We start from the raw sequence: 27,376 nt of genomic DNA, 5'->3' as shown, positions 1-27,376 counted from the left end.
GCCCCATCCTCCCTGGGCTGCAGAGCTACAGTCCTCACGCTCTGCTGCTCTCTCCAGACAACTGCGCCAAAGTCACAGGAGGCTGGGGGTGGGGGTGCGGGCGGAGGGGCTGCACACTGAGAACCCAGGTCAAAGATGGAAAGGTCAGCTCGTGGTCTCAGGAATGGCAGTGGGGCTGGGGGACTCCAGGTAAGGACCAGCACGGCCTCATTTCCCTATGTTATCCATTGCCCCCTGGGCCACCCTTCCTGTTTCTCAGCCCTGTTTCTGCCTGTTGCTTACACCGAGCAGTGTCCCCCACCCTTCCTGGGGTTGCTAGTTCTGAACCTCCAAGGTGCTGGCTCTGCTCTCCCCTGGGGCTCCTTTCATCTGCCTTGCTAGTGTCTGGATTTTGGTAGGGCAGAGCAATGAGCCCCTACAGGGATGGGGAAGGAGATTAGAAATGAGCAAAGATCTAGAGGAGGGCAGAATGTCCAGATTGTCTGCAGCACTCAGCTTGACCATAGCAGGCGCTCAGCAAATGGCATGGAGGAGAAGGGCGAGAGGCAGGTGGGATGCCTTGCCAAGGACCCGGTAGCTTCAAGGCACTGAGCTCTGGGTGGGGACTCAAAGAGGTACCAGGCAAAATCTGGAGTGACTCACGGGCTCCACCTAGAGGAATACCGGGGCTTTGGCCACTGTGAGATGGGTCCAGCCAGGAGCCAGGAGCCCAGCCTGTGCCTGAGTTGGGAAGTTCAGCCTCTACCAGCTAGCTCAGCAGCAGCACACAGAAGATTCTAGGCCCTGAGACGTGACAATATTCATTCACTATCTGCTGGTTAGGCAGCACAACCCTGCTCCCAGGGCAGACCGGTACCTGGAGGCGCAGGGATACCAAGAGATGATGTGGGTGATAGGAGGCAAGCAGGGGTGGAAATATACAGGAAACTGTTCCATGCAGGAAGAGATGCTGCCTGAGTGCAGGTGCAGGTGCAGGGCTGGGCAGCTCAAGCAGGGAGGAGGGAGGAGAGAGGAGGGAGGAGGGAGGTGGCATTCCAAGAGTCAGCCAGGCCTAGTTGGGACATCATCTGCCAGGGGATAACAAGGACCACTCTGGGATGAGGTTTTGAGGTCATGGAGGCACTCAGCTGCTAGGGTCAGAGGCCATTCCCTGGCTGTACCAGACTGAGGCGCCACCCTGTTCTAAAACATGCAACATGCAGTGTACAAGAATGGATGGCATTGTGGGAAAGGGCTGCCAAGCTCTAAGCAGGGCAGGGCTGGCTGCAAGGGAGCTACCCACCCTCCCCAGCTATGAGAAAACAAGGGTGTGGGTAAAAATCATCCCCAGGAGATCCCCAGGATGGAGCCCAGCTCTTAATAGTGTCTGTGCTCACATAGGGTCATGGTGACTTGTCCAACCCACCCCCCACCTCCTGGGCTGTGAACACCAACAAGCAGAGCCAAGCTGTAAATTGGCACCAGGTGGCAGCGCTGGCTGGCCCGTAGCATCACCATGAGCAGGACATGCTAGATGAGGGTTTTCTTTTTAGTTCTGACTTTTGTTTTGGACTTTGGAGATAAGTGTTTCACTGTCATCCAAGCAGGCCTTGAACTCTTTATCTTCCTGCCTCAGTCTTCCTGCTTGCCTAGATTTTAGGCAGGGACCACTACTCCTATTCTGATTTAGTGTTAACTTGTTTGGTCTGGCTAATCTTTTAAAGAATCTCAGACTGATTTTGAATTCACGAACTTCTGCTTCAGCCTCCCCATTGATGGGCTTAGGGCTTAAGGGTGAGTAACATTATGCCTGGCTTGGGAAGGTTTTGTGTATTTACTGTTTCCAAAGTGGCCTCCCTTCTGGCGGAGTTAGGGACTATTTTACAAAGTGAGCAAGTTGAGCAGCAACTTGATGCCTGAGTAGCTCACTGATTTTAAAGTGGGGAAGCCTTTTAAGTTGATGGAGGCTCTGGCAGGGTAGGAGAACTTAGGGACCCTGGGCAGGAAAACTGCAGCAGTCTGAGTTCCAGTTCTAAGGGAACAGTTCTGCCATTCCCCAAGAGGCTTTCTGGGGTTTTCTTCTGTGGATCCAAGTCAGGCAACCACTGACCTGAACTCTGGGCCCTGCCACCAGGGAACATAAGGAGTTCTATAGCTATTAGCATGTGATTCTACCCTTCTCCGCTTGTCCAACTCCTTACCAGGCCCAGCTCGACACCTCCATGCTCTACTCCAGCATGGCTCTTCTCTAAATCCACTCAAGATAGCTATTCCTCAGCCTGTGTTCCTGTCACTCCAGAAAGAGGCAGGAGCCGTGTGGGAATAACCGGGACCCCCAGGAATGCTCAGAACCTCTAAGACACAGGTCCTGCCCCACCCTGTAGCCTGGGTAGTACAGCTGGAATGGGCAGGGGGTTCTTCACCCTCACAGGAAACTTTCAAGAGCCGGAGAGCCTGAGCAAACACAGACAAGATAGCATGCTCCTGATTAAACCTTCTGGGACTTAACCCAAGTTCCCATGATCTAGAGGGTACTCTGTGAGTGGATGCCTGGCTAACCTCCAAACAGCCCCTGTACAGGATATCCTGGATCCTGCCAGCCCTGCTCTCCCACAACCTAAGCCTAAATCCTCCATGTGAGCTCACTAGATGCAACATCTATCTTTTGGGAGGTAGGGGATGCATGTGTCTGTGAATACATGCTTCCATGCGTGTGCATGTGTGTACACATGGAGGTCAGAGGTTTACAGCAAGTGTTTTCTTTGCTCGATGGCCACCTTATATATTAAGGCAATCTCTCATAGAGCCAAAAGCTCACCCATACAGGCTAGGCTAGCTTGTTTTGTGAATCCTCTCTGCCTCCTGAGTGCTGGGGATTACAGGCGCTGTAGTCATGTACTGCTGAGGATTTGAACTCAGATCCTCATGTTTAAACAGCATAGGCTTTACCCACTGAGCAACCTCGGTCTCAATGGTCCATGATAGCAATCCTGATCCTGAACTAGCCCTGAGTCTCCTTGACTCGTTTTCTGACTGGAACTAAACCTGCAGAAGGCTGGGTCTTCTGGCTGCCTAGCACCACACAGCAGCACTGAGGACCCTGCCTAAGCAGAGGGGATATAGGTAGAGCAGACAAGAGCTCATCACCCTGTGTCCTCCTCTGGGATCCCTGATGTATGACAGGTTTGGGAATGACCAAGGGCAGACCCTTCTAAGCACAGCATGGGGACACAAGATTATTAACCAGAGTCTGCATTCACCCTAGGCTCTCCCTCTCTACAGAGGAAATGGTTCCCAGGATTGCCCATCCCCTGCCCCAGGACTGGTAAAGACGGCCAGAAAGGGCTGGACCAGGTCAGTCTCCTTCCCACCATGCCCTGAGCTGGAGCCAGAGGCAGGTAGACTGCAGAGGTAGCTGAGAGTCACAGAACACAAAAGTTTCTCCCCCAATTCCTTCTGTCTCCCTTCACCATTCCTGTCACCTCCAGGTCAAAGGTCATTGAAGTAGTAGATGGGCTTCAACCCACTGAAGTTTGCACGGGGGTAAAACAACCAAATTCTGCCTCTTTAGAACCCACCCCAGGCTATTTCCCTCTGTAGCCATTCCCAGGGGATAGGGCAGGGATGGGGCTCACACTCCTTAGAGGAGAGTGCACAGGGGCCCTTCTCCACCCAGCAGACACACCACACACACAGGGAGGTGTCTTTTATTAAAGATGCAAGCAAGCACAGAGTACCACGTGTGGCTCCAGAAACATCCGTAAAATAGAAAAATAGAAACAAAATTTTACAGAAAGCAGCCTTCCTTCCCAGACACACAAGAAAGGTGCCACCCTGCCCACCTCACAGAGTCATGCACCCAACCCACACAAGCTTCTCCCCGAACAGAGGTAATGCCAGCTGCAACCAGACCTGCTCCAGAGACCCCCTGCAACAGGCCCCTTCCATAGCCAGAGCCCCCCACCACCATGCTGGGCTCCTCCTAACCTGGTAAGGAACAGAACAAGTTAGTACCCACGAGCAGCAATTCGCTGGTCCATTTCTCATCCGGCCATCACTTGGGCCAAATTAGAGCCAGGAGACAGCAGGGTGTGTGTGTGTGTGTGTGTGTGTGTGTGTGTGTGTGTAGCACACAGGAACGCCACTCCCTCAGACACTCTGAGGGTTGAGGTGTCCACTCAGATGAGTGGGCTTGCCAGTCCAATCTGCAGGGAGAACATTCAACCTGCAGACTGTATCATCTCCTAGGTGAGAGCCTTGGCACAGCTGAAGCACAAGGGACAGCGACTAGAGATCTTAGAACCATGCTATGTCATATCTCTTGCCAGCAGGAGTGTGTCAGTCCCTGCCTTAGGGAACAAGAGAAGGCTGTGGCAGATACTAATTCTTGTGCCTGTGGGGGGACACTTGACACACCATCAATGCCTTCAGATGCCACCTGCAGCTCAGGCCAGTTTCCCTCCTGGACCTTTCCTTGGGCTCTTCTGGTACTGGACTCAGAGAGTTGTGTGTTGCAGGTGTTTCTGAAAAATGCCCTGGAACAGGCCCTGGCTTGGTGTCAGGATGGTTCTGGAAGACTGGCTAGACCACAGGCTAGACCCACTTCTCCAGCTCCCCCCTGATGTGATCCCAACCTATCCTTAGACTACAGAACAAGCTGGGATGGCTATGCCTAGAGAAAAGACTACGAAAATTACAGTGAACCCTGAGAGCTTCCTACCACCCTGGCCCAGCTCACTCCTGCTCTCCCACGGAAATCAACTTGCATTTGGTTGACAGATATTTATTTAGATTTCCAGTGAAAAGCGCTATAAAATACAGTGAATAACATGGGGTACGTGGCAGACATTCTTGCGGCCTGTGCATGTGGCATGGCCACCACGTGGAGACGCAAATGCTACAGGCCAGGTTGCTGCTGTGGACAGCATCAGCACACTTCCTCGCTCTCTCCACTGGGCTCGTCCCCTGATGTTTCCACGCAGCTTCCAGAGTGTGTCCAGCAAGGAATAAATGAACGCAAACGGGACTTTTAGCTAGTCGAGCGTCTGGGGACCGTGAGCATGCAAGTTCGCGGTTTCTGATATTATAAATAAAAGTCAAACGTGAGGTCACACTTCCCCATCTTCTGTTTATACACTAGATCAAACTTCTCGTTCATGGAGACGGTGAAGATGTCTTTCCACAGCCCGACTCTTCCTGCAACACAGACCAGAGTAGAACTGGCTGTATCCACCAGTTGGGGGACAAAGGGAAGCCTTGGGAATGGATCCGGAAGTTTCCAGATCAGTGCCTAGACCCCTCTGAACTTGGCCTGCTGGGTGGGATGGACCACCTGAGCTAGACCACATGAGTCCTGTTTGTGTTGTGACTGGAACCACTTCCCTAAGTATGGAGGGAAGCTTTCCCACTGCCACCTTCGGTCACCTGTGCACCAGGCATCACACAGACCCACACCTGTGACCAAGAGGGACTCCAGCTCTTGCTCCAGGCTAGCTCCCTCCATAACCCTGCCAGGTAGGAAGTACTGTGGGCTGAGGGCAGTGCTCTGAGGAGTCCTTGGCTCACAGATCCACAGCACCAACAGCTGTTAGCACAACAGTTGCCTCTGGAGAATTCGAAAAAGTAAAAAATAAATAAATAAATAAATAAATAAATAAGAAATCATCCCAAGGGCCAGCAGGAAGCTCTCCTGAAGCCATCAACGGTGGAGATTTCTAGAAGGCTAAACTAAAAAAAATTTGGGGAAGGCTTGAAATGAATGAAACATCTGTGGCATAAGTTCAATGTGTCACACACAAGAATTCTGCACTTCAACTCCACAGTGAGTCTCCCCATGGCCCCAGCTGCTTTCCCAATCTGGTCAGAACCAGTCCTACAGCAGGGGTGGGTGGAGGGGATTAGGAGATGTCTTCCACACCTCCCATCCACAAGAGTGGTGAGGTTTGAGTCTTGGCTTTGTGCTTTTAAACAAGTGGGAATTGGAGGGAGGGGCAGTTCTGAAGTCAGAACTCTGTCATCTCCAGCAATGGCCTTGCTCAGGTCTTAACCTCAGTATTTGTCCCAGCAGCCACAGCCCCTGCCGCACCCTGACACATCAGGACTTTCTCTTTGGTAATGAGATATCATCTGCATGTGTTGGAAAAGTAAGGTAAAAGTGTTCTCGCCACCCTCTAATGATATCAAGGGGACCAAATTAGAAGCTCCTAGACCAACCACACGATAAATATAGTTTTCCACAATTATTTTTTTCCCAGCTGAGAGCTTGTCAGAGGAGACACCCACCTGGTTTAGGATTTGGAATCAAGACAATTTATGCTGTGACATGAACCAAATTTAAGCAATGCAGCCGGCTCCCCGAGCCCCTGCATCCTCGCCACCTCAAGGCGATCTTCTGAGTAAAGAGGCAAATGTGCTAAAAGAAAACAAAACCACAGAACTGAAACGAAGCAAAACCAAGGCCAAACAGTGACAGAGCAAACGCCTCTGACGGAGTGTGTGGGAACTCAACAGGGCACATGTGACCTGGCACACTACACACAAACCACACATTCACCACCACGTGCAAGACAAAAGGGGGTTGAGGAGGCATCACAGACAGGGTTAACAAAATACGGTGAAAGCAAAACTGAAGAATGGCAAACTCGAAATCATAAGTGCCTATGAAGATGATGCAGCCAGGAAACACGGGACAAGGGATGTGGTTTGGTGATTTGCTCTCCGGAGGAGCAGAGTTAGTTAGGCCTTCTCCAGCATGGCCCTGTGTACTTGACCCCAGTCAACTGCCTTTGGTCCCTAGCAGCTGGGTTGTAGAGAAAAGTCTAGAAGCCATGGTTGCTCCTCGGCTGACAGGAGACACATTCCTGGAGGCAGCCAGGCTGCAATCAGAGCCCAGCTTCTCTCCCCTACCTTGGGTACCACCCAGAGTCCTAAGATCTTCCCTCATAGCTCCTCACCCTCTGAAAGTTAACCAGCTCACATTGCTGGCAGCTGGCTGCAAGCCTAGACCCATACTTACCCAGAGAGGATTTATGGAATACAGCCACTGCTCTGAGACATCCTGGGACGTCAGTACCCGAGCTGCCCCACCAAGCAGCCGCTAGCACGTACCCTGAAGAGCTGGGAAACTGACTCAGTGGCCCTGGGAGGAGTCCTGTCTGGAATACTGTCTCTAAAGTCTGCCTGCCCACCAACTGCCGCCTGCTTCCAAGGTGTCCCATCTCCATCTGGGCCACCTCCACAGTGTCCTGACTCTGACTACCCATGCTTGGCTGCCCTTAATCTGGATCACTCGTCATCTGTGCCATAGGAAACCCAGAAGCCCCTTCTGGGTCAGGGAAGGAAGAGGACAGCTCCTCACATGGGATCCATCTTCCTGTGGTGACAGCTCACAACTCACAGCCACCAGAAGGAAGGCTGCTAAGTTGGTGGCTTTCCCTGTATTGTAAAACACCCTGGTAGCACAGCCCTGCCTGGGTCTGCTCTGTGGGCATTTGAATTGAGCCAGTTGGAAGGGCTCAGCATGAACACACCTTATCCAGAGCCTAAACCAGCCCCAACATCTGCTGCCCCCTTGAACTGTAGCACCAAAGGGCAGGGCATGCCCTACTCCTGGAGCATCATGCCCTCAACAGGCACTGGCCAGCAAGTGTTGCTGCCCAGAGGGAAATTAGCCCAGAAAGTCCTAGGTAGGCAGGGAATACCTGAGCGGGGGAGGGGGGGACACATACCCCGGCCCACGGGCAGGGCCTCTGCATTGCAGCACTGGTCCACCAGCTGATGGCAATGCTCAATCAAGGACTCCAGTTGGGCCTTGTCACAGGACACACCCAGGAACCTGGCCAGCTGCTCCACCATGGTCACCAGGTCCTGGAAGACAAGGATAGAGAGCAGAGCAGTCATCAGAGGCAGCACCCAGGGCACAGAGTTCAGCTAGAAACTGTACTCAATGGTTTACTTCCTCAGCACTCAGCTCAAAACCTGCAAGGCTTGGATTTGAACTCATGGCTGTGGGAAGAGGAGGGAGGTGTGGGGATACAAGGAAAAGGTCTTGAGAGCTGTGGCTCATTTATAAACAGCAAAGAATATGCATCACTGGCATGATTTAGCTGCCACCAAGTTTTTGGAATCCTCTGCACCCTGAGTGCCCCGGGGACCTGTGCCCCACCCACCGCACCTACAGGAAGGTGGACAGAGGAGGGTGAGTCCTATTAAGTTGCTCACTGGACAGAGAGCCATGTATAGTCCCACAATGCCAACAACTGAAGGCAGAGTACAGCTGGAGTAGGCACACCACTGGTCCCTACAGTAGCCATGTTCTCCCTAGGAAATGCTGAGGCGCCTCCTTCTATTCCCAGTGGGATCCCTGAACCACCCCTCCCAAGTGCCTGGAAGCCTGCTGGCAACGGCCTTGGACAAACATTAGAGAAATGTTGGAGGCTGTTTCCTCTCAAGAAAGAAATTAGCACCAGGAGGCTCAGGAGGTGCCAGCTAGACGCTGGCATGGGAAGTGGCGGAAGCTCTGATTGAATGTGTTGACATGAGCACGGATACGTCAAGGACCCCAACGCTTCAGACCCGTGGGAACAGCAAAGCCTTCCCCTGGCCATGTGTGGATGCTGACATGTGGACAACTTCCTCCTCCCTCCTTCTGGATGTTTACGTCCTGAGACTGCATCCCTACAGAGACCCTGTAGCTAAGTCTGCTTCCTTGTTCAGCAACCAACCCAATGAATTTCCAGGATGCTGGTGGTACATCACCATCAGAGTACATGTCCCACCGATCCCAGACTTTCTGTATGTATGCTTGTCCTTTCTTCATTCCACATCACCCCAGTTAGATCAACCCCTAAATCTGTGCAAGGTTGTGGCACACACTGGCTAATTAATGTTTTTAACTTCAACAGTCTGTGGTGGATGTGTTCTCTCCTCCGTGTATTCCTGCAGCACACACCCACCTCGCAGAGCCTACCCTATCTTCTTTGTCTCTCAAGGACACACAGTCCTAAGGTCCCATGCACAGGAATGGCTATGTTCACAGTGGGTTATGTGAGCAACAGGTGTCACAAAGGAAAGAAGAACCCACATCAACTAACACTGGCACTTGAACGGCTAAAAGAACGAGAGAGACATAAAACTGGCCCTCAGAAGAAACCACCAAGGAAAGGGCTGCAGGAGACAAGATAGACGGTGGATGTGTTCTGCAGGACTGCTCCAGGAAGCTCGGGATTCATGCATGTGGCATCTGGTCACACGGGAAAGGAGACTGTTGGGTGACCAGGTCAAACTTAACTGTACACCTCACTCGTCTGAGCTGCACTTTCTACCCAATACCAGGGACCAGGGTGCTTCCTGATCTCCACGAGGTAATCGACCCCTGCAGCATGCTCCCCACCCAATCACAGGGTCAGAATCATCGAACCAGGCCACAGACAGACTCCTCTAGAAAGTGCAAGCTGAAATATACTCACCCTCCTGTGGTTCTCTGCACACTTGGGCCTCCAGGACTCTCCCCATGGGTGTGGGGTCACTACCCTGAGATCTCACTGAGCCCCCTAATTTTTCCCAGCAGGACAGCTGGGTACCACCAGGTGGGGGATACCCTCTGTTAAGGCAAGCTCCATGGTACAAGCCTTCCCTCTACTTCCCCTGAAGCATGTTTTCTGGTACTCATGGAACCTAAATGCACAAGCCCAGCCTAGAGTCACTGCAGAAGGGACATCTAGGATGGGGTGCTAGGAGGTAGTGAACACCACACCATCACAACCTCTATTCAGCCCTTCCCTGTGCTCAGGAGGCATCATCATGGGGGCAGCCTTCATAAGATCCCCCGCAACCCCAAGTCCTCAGCATATTTCTGATCAAATCTCCAAAGTCATGCTCAAGTCCACACAGGGTGGCCTCCCTCTCTAACACCACCTCTAGTCTGGCTGACTTTTGTTCCAGCCCCTCCCATTAACTATCACATTCCCCTGACACAGCGGGTAGTGTGGCTTGACCCTGGTCCACCTGGTTCAGAACCTCCAGAGGACACTTGAGCCTGGCTCCCTGCAGCCCGGGCTGTGCACCCTTAGGGACTGCTCAAAGAAGAAGCAGCTTCCCCCTGCTCCAGCAAGAGGCTCACAGAGGCTTTTGTCTCTCGGTGCCACACGGCCCTCTCAGTCTTCTTGTGGAAAGGGGGTAGGGGTCTCCACCCTGCAGGTCACTCTGTAACTCAGAAAGCAATGGCCAAGAGCCTGACACATGCTGATTTGAACACATGAACACACATACAAAGGAAAGGTCAGGCAGCCACTGACAAGGTGGCCCATGAGCAGATGAGAAAGCGATGAGGAGGCAACCTCCGTAGATCGCTAAAGAACATTCTAGATGGACAGAGCAAACACACAGGCCTGAAACAGAAGCTGGAGGGGAAGGTTCAGGCAGTAACACGGTGGTGACGGTGGGGTAATGTATCCAGGGACTGGGGACCACTACAGAGATCTGATGATCACCCACAGCCACATGGGCTGTGACAAGATAAGTGGTAATCCATCTTGGCACCAGCAGGCACACCTGCTATGATGAGGACAGGCTTGATGGACAGGCTGGGAGGGAGCCAGGAGTAAAGTCTGGGACTGTACCTCTGCAACAGGCTGGAGAGATGCAGACATGGACAGAAAGACCCATAGCCCTGGGTGCAAATGTTTGGGGAAGTGTGAGGATTTGAGGACAGAACCAATAGACTTAGGGTACAGACACAGTGTGAAAGAGACACTGGAACAAATAAGAGATTTCCACCTGAGCAACCCACAGAGCGACCCGCAATGAACTAAGGGGCTGCTGAGGCCATAAGGGACAGTGTCAGAGGCTGGCTTGGGTACACTGAGTCAGCCTCCCTTGGACAACCACACAGACACATGCTGTGGGGCATCCACAGACAGCTCTGTGCATGGTGGAATCAGTGCTCCTAATCTGGCAAACAAATAAGACTGCAGGGGAGTGAGCAGAAGGAAAGATGACAGACAAGACCGGGACTGAGGCCTGTGGCGTGGGTCATCTGCAGTTAGGGGAGGGGCAAACAGCAAGAGATGCCAGATGTGGGTCTGGACATGTGGCTCAGCCGTTAAAAGCACTTAGTTCTCTTGCAGAGGGCCCAAGTTTGGTTTCTAGCATGCACACACACACACACACACACACACACACACACACACACGGCGGCTCACAACCACTCCTAACTCCAGTTCCAGGAGATCCAATACCTTCCACTGACCTCTCTGGGCACTGGCACGCACATAGTGCACATACATACATACAGGCTAAAATCACAAACATAATAAGCTGGAGAGAAGGGGGTGAGGGGAGATGAGAGTAGCAACTTGGCAGCCCGATAAGGAAGGGAGGGGCCATGTCATTAGAAGACTAGATGACAGGAACCCGACAACCATCGCTCACTGTAGCACAGTCGGGGATCACTGGGGCCACGACAGCACAGTGTGGAAGTGGCGGAGCAAGGGAGACAAGTGGCTTGTGACAGGAGGGGAGGACTCGCAACGACGTGTAGATAAGGGGAAGACACTGAGAGGGAGAGAGGTCAAGGGCAGGTTTGCCCTTGTGCAGTTTTAAGAAAGAAACCACTGAGTGATGATGGCGCACGCCTTTAATCCCAGCACACAGGAGGCAGAGGCAGGCGGATCTCTGAGTTCAAGGACAGCCTGGTCTACAGAACGAGTTCTAGAACAGTCAGGGATGTACAGAGCAAGTCTGTCTCCAAAAGAGACAGACAGACAGACAGACAGACAGACACACACACACACACACACACACACACACACACATCAGTCCCCCCCTCCATAGCAGTGGAGATCCTGGGAGACGATGCAGCTATCATGACACTCTTTGATATAATCACGCACTGAGAGTTCCCCACCTCTACAACCACACCTAGCAGAGTCTGTACAGAGCAAGACTTTGCATCAACACCAGCCAATGCTAACCTCCTTCCTTGAGCACCCAGTAGGGACATCACAGGCTAACACAAGCATCCCCAAAAGCTGATGCAGAAAGCAAAAGGACTGGGATACTCCAGCACACTGCCTCACACAGTCGTCAAGGTGACGGTATTGAGACAGCACACGAGAGTGGCAGGGGTCCTGCTTCTGTTGCTAAGGTCCTGTTTCTTGGATTTCCACAACTTCACGCCACAGTGAGCCAGTCTGGAACTTGTCCTGGGAACCAACCTGTCCAACAGAGGCCATGTGCTGGGACTTGAGCCCAGGACTTTTCTGTGCCCACATGCATCCCTGGTCATGGAAGGAACTGTGCAGATCCCTCCCATGCCAACCTCTGTGGCCTTCTGGCTCTGCATAACAGGGCCCTGCTTCCACTTGGTTCTAACAACGGAGAGTCCCAGCACCATGGGCAGCTCCAGGACCATGGACAGCGTCCCTCGGCAAGCTAGAGGGTGTCTCCCCAGCTACTCACCCGGTGCATGTCTTCATACTTGAGGAAAAGCACGTTTGAATCCATGCGGTGTTCCCAGAATTCCTGAACGTGCTCAAACCAGGAGCCGTAGCCCACTGTGGAAACAGGGAAAGGGGCACAGCTGGGGAGGGAACTGTGCAGGCCATCCTGCCCCCCACAGGATGCCCGGCTCCTGCTCAGTTGCTGTGAAGGAAACTGCTAGGTCTCCTAGAAGGAAGAAACCATTAAGGGCCCTCACCTGCTCCTGCCAACACTCCTTCACCTCTACCCAGCCTGAGAATGAATGCCTCGAAGACCTGACAAGGCAGAAGGGCTCTGAGGACATGAGAACGCGGTGTGTACACCAGTGCTGATGGAGAAAACAACGGCCAGAGAAATCAGGACAGAGACAGGTAGGGTGAGGTGTGGGGAGCTCTAAGATAGTTCCAGAACAAGGCCCTGCCCCATGACTTGCAGGTAGAGTCCAGGTATTCTCAGTGGAACTTGGGATCTGAAGAGAGATGGGAGCCCTACACATTGCACAGGCAACATGAGCCTAAGCAAGGCCCTGCCTGGTCAGAGCACTAGGTCTGGGCTGGGCCCTTGCCAGGTGTGAAAGGACTCAGCCCAGTCTGTAAGCTTTGCCACGGCATTCCTGGTAATGAGTCCCAATGTATGCCCATCTCTTTGACTGAGCTGTGCAGCTCTGTGATGGTCTTTGTAGCACACTTCCATGTGTGTCCCAGAGCAGGACTCAGTGAGATGCTACACAGGAATGGTCCCCTAACCCTGCTAAGCAACAGTAAGAGACCAGCTGGATGAGACGCAGGGGCAAGAATGGGGCTCCACCCTCCAAGCTACCTGCAAGCTCCCTGGGTAAGGAATTGTCCTGGGTCAGAGTGGACCCCCCACAGGCACACCCCACTCAGACACACCTGGATGACCTCTGCAAATGTCTCTTAGAAAATCTGTCCACTTTACACAGGGCTGAGTCTCAGGAAAGGACATGGCAGGCCAGGACACAAGGGGGTCTGGACCCTGATCTGGATCCATGTGTTCTGCCAAAGTTGAGTCCAGGCAGCTGAAGTCCTGGGGCAGGAGGAGGGCCTAGTAAAGAAGAACTCTCTCCACTCCCCGAGAAGGCACAGGACTTCCAGACGGTCTGGACAAAGTCACTGCACAAGGAAGACCAGTCATGGCCATGAACGAAGCAAGGCATGCCGACTGCTACCAGGGATACCAAGAACACCCCGTTGCCTCTGTACCTGGGGCCACAGAGGAGAGAGACACATGTGCTCTGGTGCGAGCTGAGCATCCAGAGAAGGGACCCGCCATGACCCCCTGCTTCTCTGCGCACTCACTCTGCTGAGACCATGAAGCCATTTACCTAGGGTCTGCAGGATATTATAGCTCAACACAGTCTTGCCTAGTAAGAGGCCACCTTTGGCGTACTCCTCACACTACACAGGTCAGTGTCTGTCCACAGACCATTGCCAGCAGAGCATCTCTCAAGTGACCCTGTCCAGACTCCCTGTGTACTGTGTCACCGGGAGACTGCTCACAGAGGGCCACCATACTGCATCAGTGACTCTGTCCAGAGGCTCCACACAGCATGCCACTTGATCTGTGCATCCCTTAACCTCAGCCCTGCAGTCTCGGGCCACCAACATTCTCAGACAGGTCTTCCTCACCCTGCCTCCTACCCTGCCCCGCCCTCTGCTCTGTCTAGTACTGGGGACACCAAGCCCAGGGTCTGACACGCTAGGCAAGCATGCCTGCATTTCAAGCCTTCTCCCTACCTTTCATTCTAAGACAAGGTCTCATTAAGTTTGCCAGGCTGCCACCGGATTCACTCTGTAACCCAGGCAGGCCTTGAGCCTGCCCGTTTCCTGCCTTAGCCCCCAAGCAGCTGGGGTTACAGCCCTGTGCCACCATCTTGGCTAGGAAATAATGTGTTTGATCATTCTCTTAGCTGCCACTTCCTTTTTTTTTTCCTTTGGTTTTTTGAAACAAGGTGTCTCTGTATTGCTTTGGAGGCTGTCCTCGCTCTGTACACCAGGCTGGCCTCGAACTCAGAGATCCTCCCTGCCTCTGCCTCCCGAGTGCTGGGATTAAAGGCGTGAGCCACCAACGCCCGACTGCCACTTTCTTTTGAGCCTTGGGCATGGAGGAAAGGTCACCATGTTGTGGTTACTTCATGGCTAAGAGTAGAGGAAGGTATATGAACACCCAAGTCATACCCTTTGAGAAGGATGCGGGCCAGAGTCATGGCCTTGGCCTCTGGGACTGTGCACTGTGAACAGGGAAACCCAGACCAGGGCAGATTTTAGCAGCTCTGGCTGAGAGTACACCAGGCCGGATGTGGCAGACCCCTGCTGTGACTCCCAAGCTGCTCCCACACACCTGTGAGGCAAGAACAGGGGTCAGGGCTAGAAGGTACCATACTGTGAGCCAGAAGGGGGCTGTTCAAACACCTGCGAGGCTGCACGGGGTACCTCAGTAGTTCACAGGGACTGAAGCAGGGTGGGAGTTTGCAGCAGGCTCAGGGACCCTGGGGAACAGGTGCTGACATCTCCCACCACACATGTGACCCGGTCCTGGGCACAGGGCACAACTTGGGCAGCTTGGTGCGCCTGTTGCAGCCCAGCCAACTCTCCAGGGCCTGGTCTACACCACTGCCCGAGTAGGAAGCGCCTGGAGGCTGCCCTGAGGCCTGCTGCACTCGGGTTTCACCATTACACACTCTATTCTCATCTGGCCTCACAGCCTCCCTGCAGGACACCCGATGAGTTGCACAGAGCGGCTAGAGTGTTTTGAAACCCAGGGCTAAGACCATCTCGGTGTGATATAAGCCCTTTCCTATGACGGGGTGCACACCGTACGGTCCCTGGCTGGCCGCAAGACCCACAGAGATGTGTGGGTGACTGGGGGTTGGTGGGAACACGGCCAAAGAGGAGCAGCTACAATGGCTCCAAGGAGACAAGCGGCGGGCGGGGTGAAGAAACACAGATAGGGCTGCTCCCTCCTACGGTCCCTGACTTTCTGGAAGACTGAAGGGCTGGGGTAGCCAGGCCCTGATCCTCCCGAGTCAGGAAGGAGCCTATAGGAAGTATACATAGCATTCAACCCAGCACACCCTGCTCAGTGCCGGCCTCTGAGGTCCAGCCCGTGTGATGGTTCATACCCAATAGCAGCCTTTGCTGTGGTCTCTACCAGTCACAGCATAGGCATCTAGGCCTCTGGGTTCACAGCTTTCCTTCTCACCTCAGTAAGCACCCAGGCAGGAAGGACAGGGGAGTATCTGGAAAGCCCTCCAAGGGGTGGGAGGATAGGACTCAGCAAGTCCCAGGATCTACGCTGCTGCATGCCACCTTCAAGATCCACACAGCTCCCCAGTCTCGCCACCCCACCCCTGCCACTTGATAACACAAGCCCCATCCGCACAGCGGGCTTCTAGAGGTGCGGGTGAGGTGCCATCCCATGCCTGGCCTTCCAGGAACACCCCCAGCACCGGCTGGTACTTGTTAGGTTAGAGCTCATGCCCGCTGGCACTTACATTTGTCGTTCATGAACCGCCGGCAGAACTCCTGGAAGGTGCCTCGGTAGCTCATGGTCCGCAGTGAGCGGTGGAACTGATAGTAAGACACAACCAGGTCCTTGGGGTTTCGAGCCATGTAGATGACCTGTGGGTAGCAGAATGATGGGTCACTCCCCCTCCTCCTGGCCAGGTGTCCTGCTCGTTCCCAACATGGATGTGCTCTGGCCACGGGCTAAGTACACAGTATGAGCACATGACTGTCCTACTGAACTGCTTTCTCTGGGCTCTATTGTAATGCCCTGGTAAGGGCTGGTGGCCTGGGAACTTTACGACTGAGGACAGAGACGAGAACAGGAAGTACCATCTTCCAATGAGAGAACGCCCCTCGCTCCCTGCTAAGCATGGAGAAAGCACTACAGACGTGATTCGAGACAAGCCCTGGGACAGGGCTAGAGGCACCTGCAGTGGTTTCAGAAGCCTGGGATTCTTCATGAGGAGGTGGGGGATGGGAAATGAGGATAGGTTATACCTTGGAGTCCCCATTGTGGAGGTCAGAGGGCAGGAAGCGGTAGGGGAGGTGGCTCTTGATGAGGCGGGGAGAAGTCAGTTCCTGCAAAGAGAGACATACGTGTGAATGTGTGCGTGTGCACATACACTCCTTCCTCCAAGGGCCTTTCTAACTGCTCTCGGGGGGATCCTGGTCAAGCAGGACTTAGAACGCTCTAGCCAACTACCCACTTGAGTCATCTGGACATAACTCACAGGTGGTTGGACCCCAGGAGTTGTTTGTAATGAGAATCCCTGTTCCCAGCCTGAGGGGTCGATCCCTTACAGCCACAGAGGTTTTGGTTTGAGTGTCTGAGAATGAGGAAAAGTCTGTGGGGTCTTAGCCCCCCCCCTTAGACCTCTTACCCTTAAGGATCTCATCATACAGCCCAGGTTGGCCTCAAACCCATGTGATCCTCCTGTCTCAGCCACCCCAGTTCTGGGGAAATAAGTAGAAGCCACCACACCTAGCTAATTTCATTTTTGATACCTAGGATTTTACTCAATCATGTCCTCCCTTGACAGGCAAGGGAGGGGGCTGAAGCCTGCTTCCCCACTGGTAGTCCCTCAGTCAATGACCAAACACACATATTTACATCCTCCCCACCTCGCAGACTCCCTGACACTGACATCAGTCTCTTGTAACTGACAGGTCCCAGGATCCTTAAAGACTCAGGCTGAGTTAAGGACTCAGACCTGTTCATTCCTCTCTCCTGGCTAGGTAGAACTTCCTGGAGGCCCCCAGCTGTCCCCATGATCACCCATTAACCCCTTGAGAAACCACTGCCAGGCTAGTTAGAACTTCCTGGAGGCCCCCAGCTGCTCCCATGATCATCCATTAACCCCTTGAGAAGCCACTGCCACCAGGCAGGTGTAACTGTGGAAGGGGGGTCACACGGGTACCTTGATGATGTCCAGACCCGGCTGTGGGTACTCCAGCACCGGCAACTGTTCATCAATGTTCATCAGGCCAATCTCATCAGGATCTGCACCCTGGCTCACCAGGTAGACCACCTCCTGCAGCAAGCTTGTACCTGGGTGGAGAGGTAAGGAAAGCCACTCAGAGGAGCCACTGGGCCAGCCTCAGTCAATGAAACTTCTGCTGCCTGAGAAGCAGGCACAGGGCTCAGCGGGCAAGAGGAACCCTGGAGAGGGACCCAGAGAGAGCTCCAGGCTGAGCATGAGGCCTCAGCCCACCACGGCTGCCCGTGTCCAGCCTGCAGCTTTCCTCAGCATTCACTGGGGCAGGACAGCCGGGAAAGCAAGCAGGATGTACCTGCCACTCACAGACCACAGTAGGGACCACTCTCAACTGAGGCTTCCAGGGGTTGAGCTCTCCGTTGGGTTCATGAGTGACCAAGCTCAGAGGGGAGGAGTGTGACCTCAGCTGCCAGCAGATTCCTTCATCTGCCCAGTGTCTACTAAACCACGTGCACATGCCATCCACACTCCTGGAACACATCAAGGAAAACAAGCCAACAGGCACATTCCAGATCACTCCTGGCTTTGTCACTCATGAAACACACAGGCCCTGACAACACACTGATGGTCACACGATGGAACACGCTGGCATGGAAGGATGAACACGCAATAGCCAGCATGGGGAGGACCCAGGACCAACAACAGCACCATGGTGCGACTCTGGCTGTTCCTTTGCAAAATGAGCTTCCAGAAGTGAGACCAAGAACCGCATGAGACACCAAGGGGGACCACCATCTCAGGTCTCTCGCCGCACTTCGTGGGAGGCGGGTGGAAGCTGGATTCACACAGAGACAGAAACCATCTCTGCCTGCAGCAGGCTGTTCTATGCAACCTGCTCCCTATGGCAGCAGGAGACGGCCAGGGCCAAGGACAGACCATGAGTCATGCAATGCAGAGAAGAACCCATCAGGGGACAGCGGCCCACAGGGCTAAAGACCTGTGATTAAACCCCATCTTCCCGGAGCAGCATGACATGGATAGGTCCTCTGCTGAATTCAGGGACCATCCCACCCCTCAGACGCAGGCCCACTGACTCCAGCCTAAGCCACTTCCACAACTTCCCGTGGTTCACGACAAGGCCCAGGCACCAGACTCCAGCCTTAGCCTTCCCTCTCCCTGTTCCCTCCTCACAAACTCTCATGTAGATACAGCGTCCCCACCCCCAAAGCCGGCCTTCTCAGAAGACCCAGGATCACTCACAGAACATGCTGCCATCTGCAGCCTCACTGCACTCCTACCATGCTAAGCCTGGCAGCCCCCATTGCACTCCAGTCCCTGCGCATGAGTCACGTGGAGCATGCTGCCTGGGCTCTACTGGGCACACAGTCCAAGCTGCGGCCCCAGGGCCAGGCAGACCAGCCAACCAACAGTCAGCCTGGAGCCAAGGGAGGCAGGCACACGTGTCTGCAGTTCTCCAGACCCTATGGCCAAGCCCTTGCCCTCCCGTTCCCAGGACACGGGAGCAAGTATTGCCCAGAAAGCTATGCCAACCTCCCATGAATTCAAAGAGAGCTCACAGCTGAACACACTGCCCCTTCACTTTGGGCTTTGGTCCCTATAGTTGGTCCTTCCTCTCTGGCCTTCCCTAGGTGCAGCCCCACCCACAGTAAGCCAGGCCTTGTGGATAATAATACACACATCCCAGCAGGCCAGCAGGGGCGACTCCTCTATAAGAGCCCTTCCTCCCTGCCTCCTTCCTCTACATGTCTATTCAAATGGCACCCATCAGCAAAGGTCTGTCATCAGCTACCCTGTGCTTCATGCTATTAGTGCTGTGCTAACAGCCCAGGAGCCATCCACACGCATCCAGATCTCAGCCGGAGCCACAAAGCCAATTTGTTTCAGTGGTCCATTCGTCCTCCAAGGTCCTGCCATCTAGATACAGTTCAGACGCTGAGCAAGCAAGATGGACAGGGGAGGGGGCAGCAGAGGCACCAGAGAACAAACCCACCAGGGAGGAAGTGGCCAGCATCAAGTAACACAACAGCTTTGTAGTCATACGGGAAGGGTCCTAGGCCATAGCTGGAATAGGAAGGTCGCTCTCTCTCTTCCTCTCTCTGTCTCTCTGTCTCTCTTACACACACACACACACACACACACACACACACACACACACACACACGCCAAGGCCATAGACCCTGGTGAGGCCAGCCTGCCAGTCCTTCCCGGTGAGCACTGTCCACTCAGGCTCAGCTGGCTTCCCAGAAAGGCCCCGTGGTGAGTCTCTCCTAGGCCATCTTTATGGTCCATTTTTAATGCACCCCATCCTGACTTCAGCCCGCATAAGCCCATGTCCCAGACAGACCTGAGCTGTATTCCCAAACCACCTCCCTCCACAAGTCCACCCTTACCTCTGCTAGGCAGTCACGTTAGGAGCACCACCCAAGAGCGCCGAAAGCAGCTGCTCACCTGCCAGTCACTCATGCACACACGAGCAGCACTAATTAGGCTCGATGGGTTGTTTTCTTGGGGTTTTTTGTTTGTTTGTTTGTTTGTTTCTGTTTCTGTTTCTGTTTTAGACCATTAAGTTGGAAAAATGAGGTACTGAGGGACCTGGGGATATGGAGGGGGATACCAGATGGATAAAACCAAAATATATTTTATACATGTATGAAATCTTTATAAATACGTAAAGCTATTACATTTAAAAAGCAAAGAAAACAAAACCTCCCTTCTACAGACGTCACAGGAAGGGCCAGCAAGTGACCTGCTCAGGTCAAGGCTGTTTAGTGACCAAGCAATAACGAGTACACAGATTGTGGGTACCCACCCCCCAGCTGGGATAGCCATGCAAGAGAACACAATATAGCTTCACATCACATGGGCACCCAGCCACAGGCTAATAGGATGGGCTAGCTCCTGGATGACAGCCTGTGTGGATCTCCAGGCCACCAACCTGGGCCTCAGGAGCAGGGTATAGAAGTGCTGGTCTCCCAATGAGTCACCAACTACAGAGTGGCAATTAAGGCCATGTCAGAGCTGGGAAAGAGCAGGACTAGGGGCTGAAGCCAAATCTCCACAGTTCTTGGGAAGAGTAGAGGGCAGAGTAGGGAAGTCAACAGGATTTTATGTTGCTATGGTGGCCACCATCACACACCAGGACACCTTGAAATACACAAAAGAAGATGAAACCTCCCATGCTGCCTGAAGGAGAGAGCCCCTGAGCTACCAGCCTTCTGCACCCCAACAGACACAATCTGCAGGGAAAACAGCTGTCAGTTGGGAACACGGCCAGACTGTCCATGGGCTCTGTGTGTTGGTGGACCAGTGCCATCATCCACAGCTCACTTGGCTGACACAGTCAATGTCTGAGTGGCAAAGCATCAATGCCCTGTGGTGGCTGACAAGACACTCTGAGTCCTAGGTCAAGATGCATGGAAGTTCCTGGAATCCATTTATCTTCCTACTATTTGGCTTCATTTTATAAAACCATTCTACTTCATGGCCATTTCTCAGCTAGTCACTGCGGCCCAACACTTACCAACTCTTAGACGCTCACTCCCAAGACTTCCTGGAGCCCAAGGTACTCCTGCCAATCCCTCCTCCACGCTGCTTCTTCTTTTTTTCCTTTCTTTCTTTCTTTTTTTTTGTTTTTTGTTTTTGTTTTTACGAGACAGGGTTTCTCTGTATTGTTTTGAAGGCTGTCGGTCCAGCCTGGCCTCAAACTCAGAGATCCGCCTGCCTCTGCCTCCCAAGTGCTGGGATTAAAGGCGTGCGCCACCACCGCTCAGCTTTTTTTTTTCTTTTTTGAGACAGGGTTTCTCTGTGTTGCTTTGGAGGCTGTCCTGGAACTGGCTCTGTAGACCAGGTTGGCCTCAAACTCAGAGATCCGCCTGCCTCTGCCTCCCGAGTGCTGGGAATAAAGGTGTGCACCACCAATGCCCGTCTCCGTGCTGCTTTTTCTGAGAAGGCCTCACCCTCACTCTCTGAGGACAGAAACCATGAGAGGGGACACATGGGACACTTCTCAGTGTCTTCTTCCTGTACTCAAGTGTTTGTGTGTTTCTGTCAACCCACAGGAAGTCTCACCACCTGAGCTGGAAACCTCCCAGGCGGGAGTGGGAGGCAAAAGCAGCTGAGGTGAGCGTGCACATGTGAGATGTGGGGGAGGGGGAGACAGACAGACAGACAGACAGACAGGCAGGCAGGCAGACAGGCAGGCAGGCAGGCAGACAGACAGGCAGGCAGGCAGGCAGGCAGACAGACAGACAGGCAGGCAGGCAGGCAGACAGGCAGACAGGCAGACAGATAGACAGGCAGGCAGGCAGGCAGGCAGACAGGCAGACAGGCAGACAGGCAGGCATGTACGCACACATGCATGCACGCACACACACACACTCAGAGAGACAAGGACAGGTAGGCAGAGACACCGACAGGTAATCTGACAGAACTCAGGTCTCCCAGCCTTTCTATTTCCCTAGTAAGGATCTGTCATTTCTAGTCCCCATGGGTCTCTATGACCCCACAGGCCAGTTCTTTGGTGTCCATGTTCCCAAAGACGGGTACCTCCAGCCTCTGGTGTGAGGCTTGAATGGGAGGCCCAGGCTTCCTGTCAAGGACGGGTGAGGCCGGGAACCTCACCTCTCAAAGTACACCTTCCACCTGACCTCCACTGTGGACAAGGCCTATGCCTGCATCCCCACATCCAAAGCCCTTTGGAGTCAGTGGCCCCAAAGAAACCCCTAGGGGTGACTCCCAGGGCTTTGCCTGCCTCATCCTCAACCAACACCTGCCCAACAAAGCCTGATCTTCTAGACTATCTACTGTCCATCACTCCTGATCAGTTTAGAGAAGTTTCTAGAACAAGGAGAGCTCTGTCTCTGCATTGTGTTCCGTGTGCGCCATGGAGCACCCACCCTGCTAGCTGCTGAGGACCAAGGAGAGACGGCAACAGGAGGCCCTGGGCCACACCCCACCTGTGACATAGGAGACCATCTTCCCCTTGGCCTGGGAGACAGGAGGTGGTCCCAAACCCATCGGGCATTCTTTTCAGTAGCCAGAACCTCATGGGCGCCAAGAGGAAGTGGCAGGTCCAGTCACCAAGCGTGACTTGTTCCTGCCATTGAGACAACAGCATGTGGCTGTGCTACACTGGGCCCCACCAACTCGCCACACTTCAGAAACTCCCAAAGCTGGAGCCCTGTCCCCAGTTGTTAACCCAGCCTATAGGCATCTGAGTGGGTCATGCTGGCCTGTGGGCATGCCTGTGAAGGATGTGGGGACCCACCCTGCGTACTGTGGGCAGCACCATCCCTAAGCAGGTAGTCCTGGGATGCATAAGAGAACTAGCTAACTAGCATGAACAAACGGGAGCCAGCAAGCAGTTTCCTCCAGGGCTCCTGTCTGCGGGCTCCTGTGTTGGATTCCTGTCCTGACTTCCCTCAGTAATAAACTGCAACCTGAAACTGTAAGCCAAATAAACCCTTTCTCCCTCCAAGTTACTTTGCTCAGAGTGTTCTATCACAAGAGAAAGCACACACGCGCATGCCCCAGCCTGGTCCTCCAGTGACTCTAGGAGCTGAGGAAAGACACTAACCATTCCGCTGGACCTCGGTTTCCTCACAGTGCCAACCTCCTGGGTCTGCAACTCTCTGAGTGGATACTCACTCAGATGGAGGAGGCCCCTGCTGCCCAGGAGGTGGCAGATGTCACCCTGCAGCTGTTAGTAGAGTGCAGGACCCCTGTGGGGTGTAGCATGCGCCCCTAAAAGAGCACGCACCAGAAAGCATCAGGCAGGTGCCCCTGAAGGAAGAGCTGAGGACACGTGGGGCCACTGGGGACCTCATGAAGGCACAGAGGACACCCAGGTGGAGCTCAGCCTGGAGACAATCCTGCTGTCACTCTGGCAGAACCTTGTGACCCACTGTGGCCAACACAGACTTCTGGCTGCTCTCCACATCTCCACCACCGTGATGGCCTCCCCAGGCTGGGCTGATCACCCCAAAGCCAGGAGGAGACGGGAGTAGAATGGCTATATCCATCTGGGGCAAACCTGGGCACTATGCAGGCACATGGGCTGGCTCCTTCCAGCTTACACAGACCGAGAGCTGGCCCTAAACTAAGATCAAACCCAGGTCTTGTCACCTGTGTTCCCTGGCAGACCCTGCCCTTCAGTCACTGCGTGGATGGCTCCTTGAAGCATGGAGGTGCTTGGGCTCAGCCCAGAGCCGCTCTTCCCTTAGAGAGGCACAGGTTAAAGGACAGTAACAACAGGCCCCGGGCTGGGAGAAGAGCTACAGTGAGCTACAGTGACTCCACCTCTCCCAGACGCGAGGGGCCTGAGACACATCCACCTTGTCTTTCCAAGGGCCCTGTGGACTGGGCAGAAGGCCACCACCTTTCTCAAGTTCTGGTTCCTCCCCTCTCCCAACTGAGGTCACTCCCCTAACTGACTGATGGAGGGCCACTCTCCAGGACCCCAGCCCCACTATCAGGACCAGACTCCCAGCCCTGGAGGTCACTGGGACCAGGAAGTGTCAGGAGGGCTGGGGGCAGCCAGACTCACCCCTGACAGTGGCTCCTCTCTGGGAGGTGTAGTGGGTGGCCCTGGTGTCATCACTTGCAAAGTACTCTGGCCACAGCACTGGCACCTACAGCTACAGTGCTGGTGGCAAGGGACTGACCTTACAGTGACCCAGAGCTGGTCACCTGACTTCTAAAAAGAAGCGTAAAGAGGAACTGTGGGTGAGGAGTCAGAAAGGCTTGAGCCTGGCGCACTTACCTCAGCCTGGAACCAGCCACACGGGTGGCCACCAGAGCCACTGAACCCACCTGTGCTTTGGGGGCCTCCCACTCTGCCCTACTCAAACACATTGGGAGAGGGCTAGGACCCTGGAGTTGGCCAGCTGCCCTAGAGCCCTGCTGTTGGATCCTGAGTCTCCCTAGCTCACCTGTGCTCTAGCATGGTGGCCTTGAGGAGAGAGGGACAGGAAGTGGGCAGGGGCAAAAGAATAGATATGCCAAGAGCCACCAGGCCATAGGACCGTCAGTCCCAGGAAGGCAGCTCCGTGGGATGTGATGGTCACTGAGCCCCCTGCTGGGGTCTCTCTGCCAGGGAAGGAGGAGTTGATGCTTCTGCCCCAGCTCTGGCCTGTGCTTCTCTCTGCACTCGGAGTGTGCGTCTGTCACCCTGAAAACCAGCATCCAGCCAGAGGTGGTGGTGGAGGACTCCCGGAACCCCAGCATTTGAGAGGCTGACACAGGAGGATCAGGCGTTCAGGGCTGGCCTCAGTTACATAGCACAGTCAAGGGCAGCCTGTGCTACCTGATACTCTGTCTCAAAACACAACAAAAAACCTGGCGCCCTGTGGGTGACTCTGATGGTGGGCCTCAACAATCCCAGCACAGGGAAGGCTGAAGCAGAAAGAAAGAAAATCCGAGGCCAACCTGAGGTACACACACAGACCGTGTCTCAAAATACACACACACACACACACACACACACACACACACACACACACACACACACACAATTACCCATCTGACCTCTCCCCACAATGTCCAAGAAGCTCCCCCACAGAACCCACCAGGCTCCAGAACTGGGTTTTTCTAATACCCACCAGCTCCCAAGTTCACAGCTGGGTCTCCAGCCTAGCCACTCCCTCAGCCCCTTCCAGTAACTTACACTGCTGTCCCTGTCCCCTAGCGGCTACTCCACAATTCCAGCCACACCCCCACAATTCTCAGATTCGGGGCGGGGAGGGGGCGACACTGGAATCTTTCTTTACCCTTGTGCACATTCATATACCTTGTGACAGTACAACCATGGGTCCAGTTTAAGTACCGCCCAGAGGCTGAGAACACAGCTGAGTCGCAGAGCATGCACTAAGCATAATGCTGCAAGGCCCCGGGTTCATCCCAGGCACTGGCCCAAAAGAGACAACCCCAGGTACAGCCCCAAAATCAGCTATGAAGCACCCAGTATGATGAATTTTGGAGTGTTCTCTGAAAGCAGACCCTAGCCAGGACTAGGGTTGGGACGAGGGCTGGGAAGTGGTTCCAGCCTCAGTCAGACCTTCCTGTCTCCTGCCAGGTCTCCTCCAAGACAGCCCAGCAGGCTGTACGCTAGGTGGTGGGTCAGTGCCTGCCCATGAACTTGGCCCCAGGGCCTCTGCACCCCGACCTCTGCCCTGAGAGCGTCCATCATTCTCTGGGAGGATGCTGGGCAACTGTCCTCGGGGCTGGGGCTCCACCCTGGGTGACACACTGCTTACATTTTCCCCTGCAACTGCCTGCTCAGATACAGCAGGGTGATGGCCAGTCACCTTCTCAACTACCCTGAACCTGCTGGGCAGCGGTCACAAGGAGGCTCTCCAGGTCGGCTGGGCTTGTCCTACAGACCCCAGAAAAGGCACCACAGGGCTGTCTCTACACCAGGCCTGGATGGCTGGGTGCCTCAGCTCCCAACCCAGCTGTGTGACCTTGGACAAGCCTCCTCCCCTCTCTGAGCCTCAACCTGGGAGCTCCACCTTGCACGGTTGCTGGGGACCCCAGTGCCCTGGTGACAGAGGCAGCTCGTAAACAAGGATACACGAGCAGCAGAGGCCGGTCCCATCCCCCACGCTGGAGGGGCGCCCGCCGTCCCCCGCTGCCGGCAACACACAGAGAGCCAGACTGGACTGGGGCACAGAGAGGTTGAGCGAGCTGCCCAAGGTCACACAGCCGCGCGGGCCCGGAGTACGGCGCAGGGTTCCCGACTTACCAGACTTGGGGTAGGTGACGATCCACACGTCGCTGGGCCGCACCGGGAAGTCGGCGATGTCCTCCATCTTCCCGCGGCAGAAGGGCGGCAGCCGCACGCCATGGAACTCGAAGTACTTGCTCTCGAACTCGCCCGGGGTGCCCGGGGTCTCCGCTTCGCTCTCCGCCATGCCGTCGCCCGGCCCGGCCCGCAGCTCCAGGGCGTGACGTCACGGCGCCGGCGCGGGGCTCCGCGGGCATGACGTCATGGCCGCACCCACGCACGCCGCGCCCCGTGACGTCGCGCGCCGAGGCCCCGCGCTTGCCGCAGAGGTGCGTCCGGGTCCGTGTCGCCGCCTGTCAGTCATCCGTGCAAGATCAGAACCCCCACGCCCCGGGGCAGAAACGGGGCGTCTGCGCAGACCCAGGGCGAGCCACGGGGGCCGGGAAGCCTCACCTCCAAAAGCTTCTGATGCCAGAGATGGAAAGGCCCGCGTCAGAGCGCGGATGACAAAGGCAGCGTTTAGAGAGCCTGGAATCAGGTGACAGAGAGGACTCTCCCAGAGAGAACCCCCGGCAGAGAGACCCTTGGAAAGGAAACCCCTGGACAGAAGACCTCCGGGCAGAGAAGTCTCCCGGCAGATAGGAACCCCAGAGTGGGCCTCTCCAGGCAGAGGGGATCAGACTCCCGGCAGAGAAATCTCCAGGCAGGGAGGGACTCCCAGAGAGGACACCCCAGGCAGAGGAGACCCCCTCCTCTAGAGAGGAAACCCCCATGCAGGGAAGACAGCCTCCCAGCAGAGAGGAACCCCAGAGTGGATCCTCAGGCAAAGAGGACCCGTCCCCAGGCAGAGGAGACCCCCAGCAGAGATGGCACCCTTAGGAAATCCCCAAGCTGAGGCCACTCTCTAGGCCCTCCACCTGCCTAGGTCTGTCTGTATCCTCCTTGGGAATGGGAACCCTGTTTCCAGGAGCCACAGCTGGGGGAAGCAGCTAACAAGAACCCAAGGGGCTAGGGAGCCCCTTAAGGATAGAGCCCCTGCCTAGCTGGCATGAACCCCTGGGATTAGTTCCCCAGCACTGGAGAAAAGGAAAACAGACAAATAGTGGGCTTGCACACACTTATGATCCCTGCAACTGGAAGGTGGAACCAAAAAAGATCAAAAGTCCAAGGCCAAGCCGAGCAGTGGTGGTACATGCTTTAATCCCAGCACT

The 27,376-nt window shown here is 54.6% G+C and overlaps 1 protein-coding gene across 4 annotated transcripts; it reads right to left on the bottom strand.

Annotated features, from left to right (window-relative positions):
• Positions 1-3,670: 3,670 nt before the first annotated feature.
• On the bottom strand, positions 3,671-26,405 carry Sult4a1 (sulfotransferase family 4A member 1). 4 transcript variants are annotated; one of them, XM_040754056.1, is made up of 7 exons: positions 26,184-26,402; positions 17,405-17,535; positions 16,485-16,565; positions 15,974-16,100; positions 12,439-12,533; positions 7,707-7,845; positions 3,671-5,175 (listed from the first exon to the last, which is right to left on the bottom strand). In XM_040754056.1, exons 1-7 carry the CDS (start codon positions 26,350-26,352, stop codon positions 5,063-5,065), a joined length of 855 nt encoding a protein of 284 aa, XP_040609990.1. In that variant the 5' UTR covers positions 26,353-26,402; the 3' UTR covers positions 3,671-5,062. The 4 variants fall into 4 exon arrangements, with proteins under 4 accessions (XP_040609990.1, XP_040609991.1, XP_040609989.1 ...); XM_040754057.1 differs by lacking the exon at positions 3,671-5,175 and adding an exon at positions 5,201-5,584 and having other exon boundaries at positions 26,184-26,404; XM_040754055.1 differs by lacking the exon at positions 3,671-5,175 and adding an exon at positions 5,634-6,391 and having other exon boundaries at positions 26,184-26,405.
• Positions 26,406-27,376: the final 971 nt, after the last annotated feature.

Source organism: Mesocricetus auratus, unplaced genomic scaffold (genome assembly GCF_017639785.1).
Source record: "Mesocricetus auratus isolate SY011 unplaced genomic scaffold, BCM_Maur_2.0 Super-Scaffold_100010, whole genome shotgun sequence".
Classification (NCBI taxonomy): domain Eukaryota; kingdom Metazoa; phylum Chordata; class Mammalia; order Rodentia; family Cricetidae; genus Mesocricetus; species Mesocricetus auratus.
Note: the sequence above shows the minus strand (reverse complement) of the source record. Positions and strands in the feature narration are given on the sequence as shown.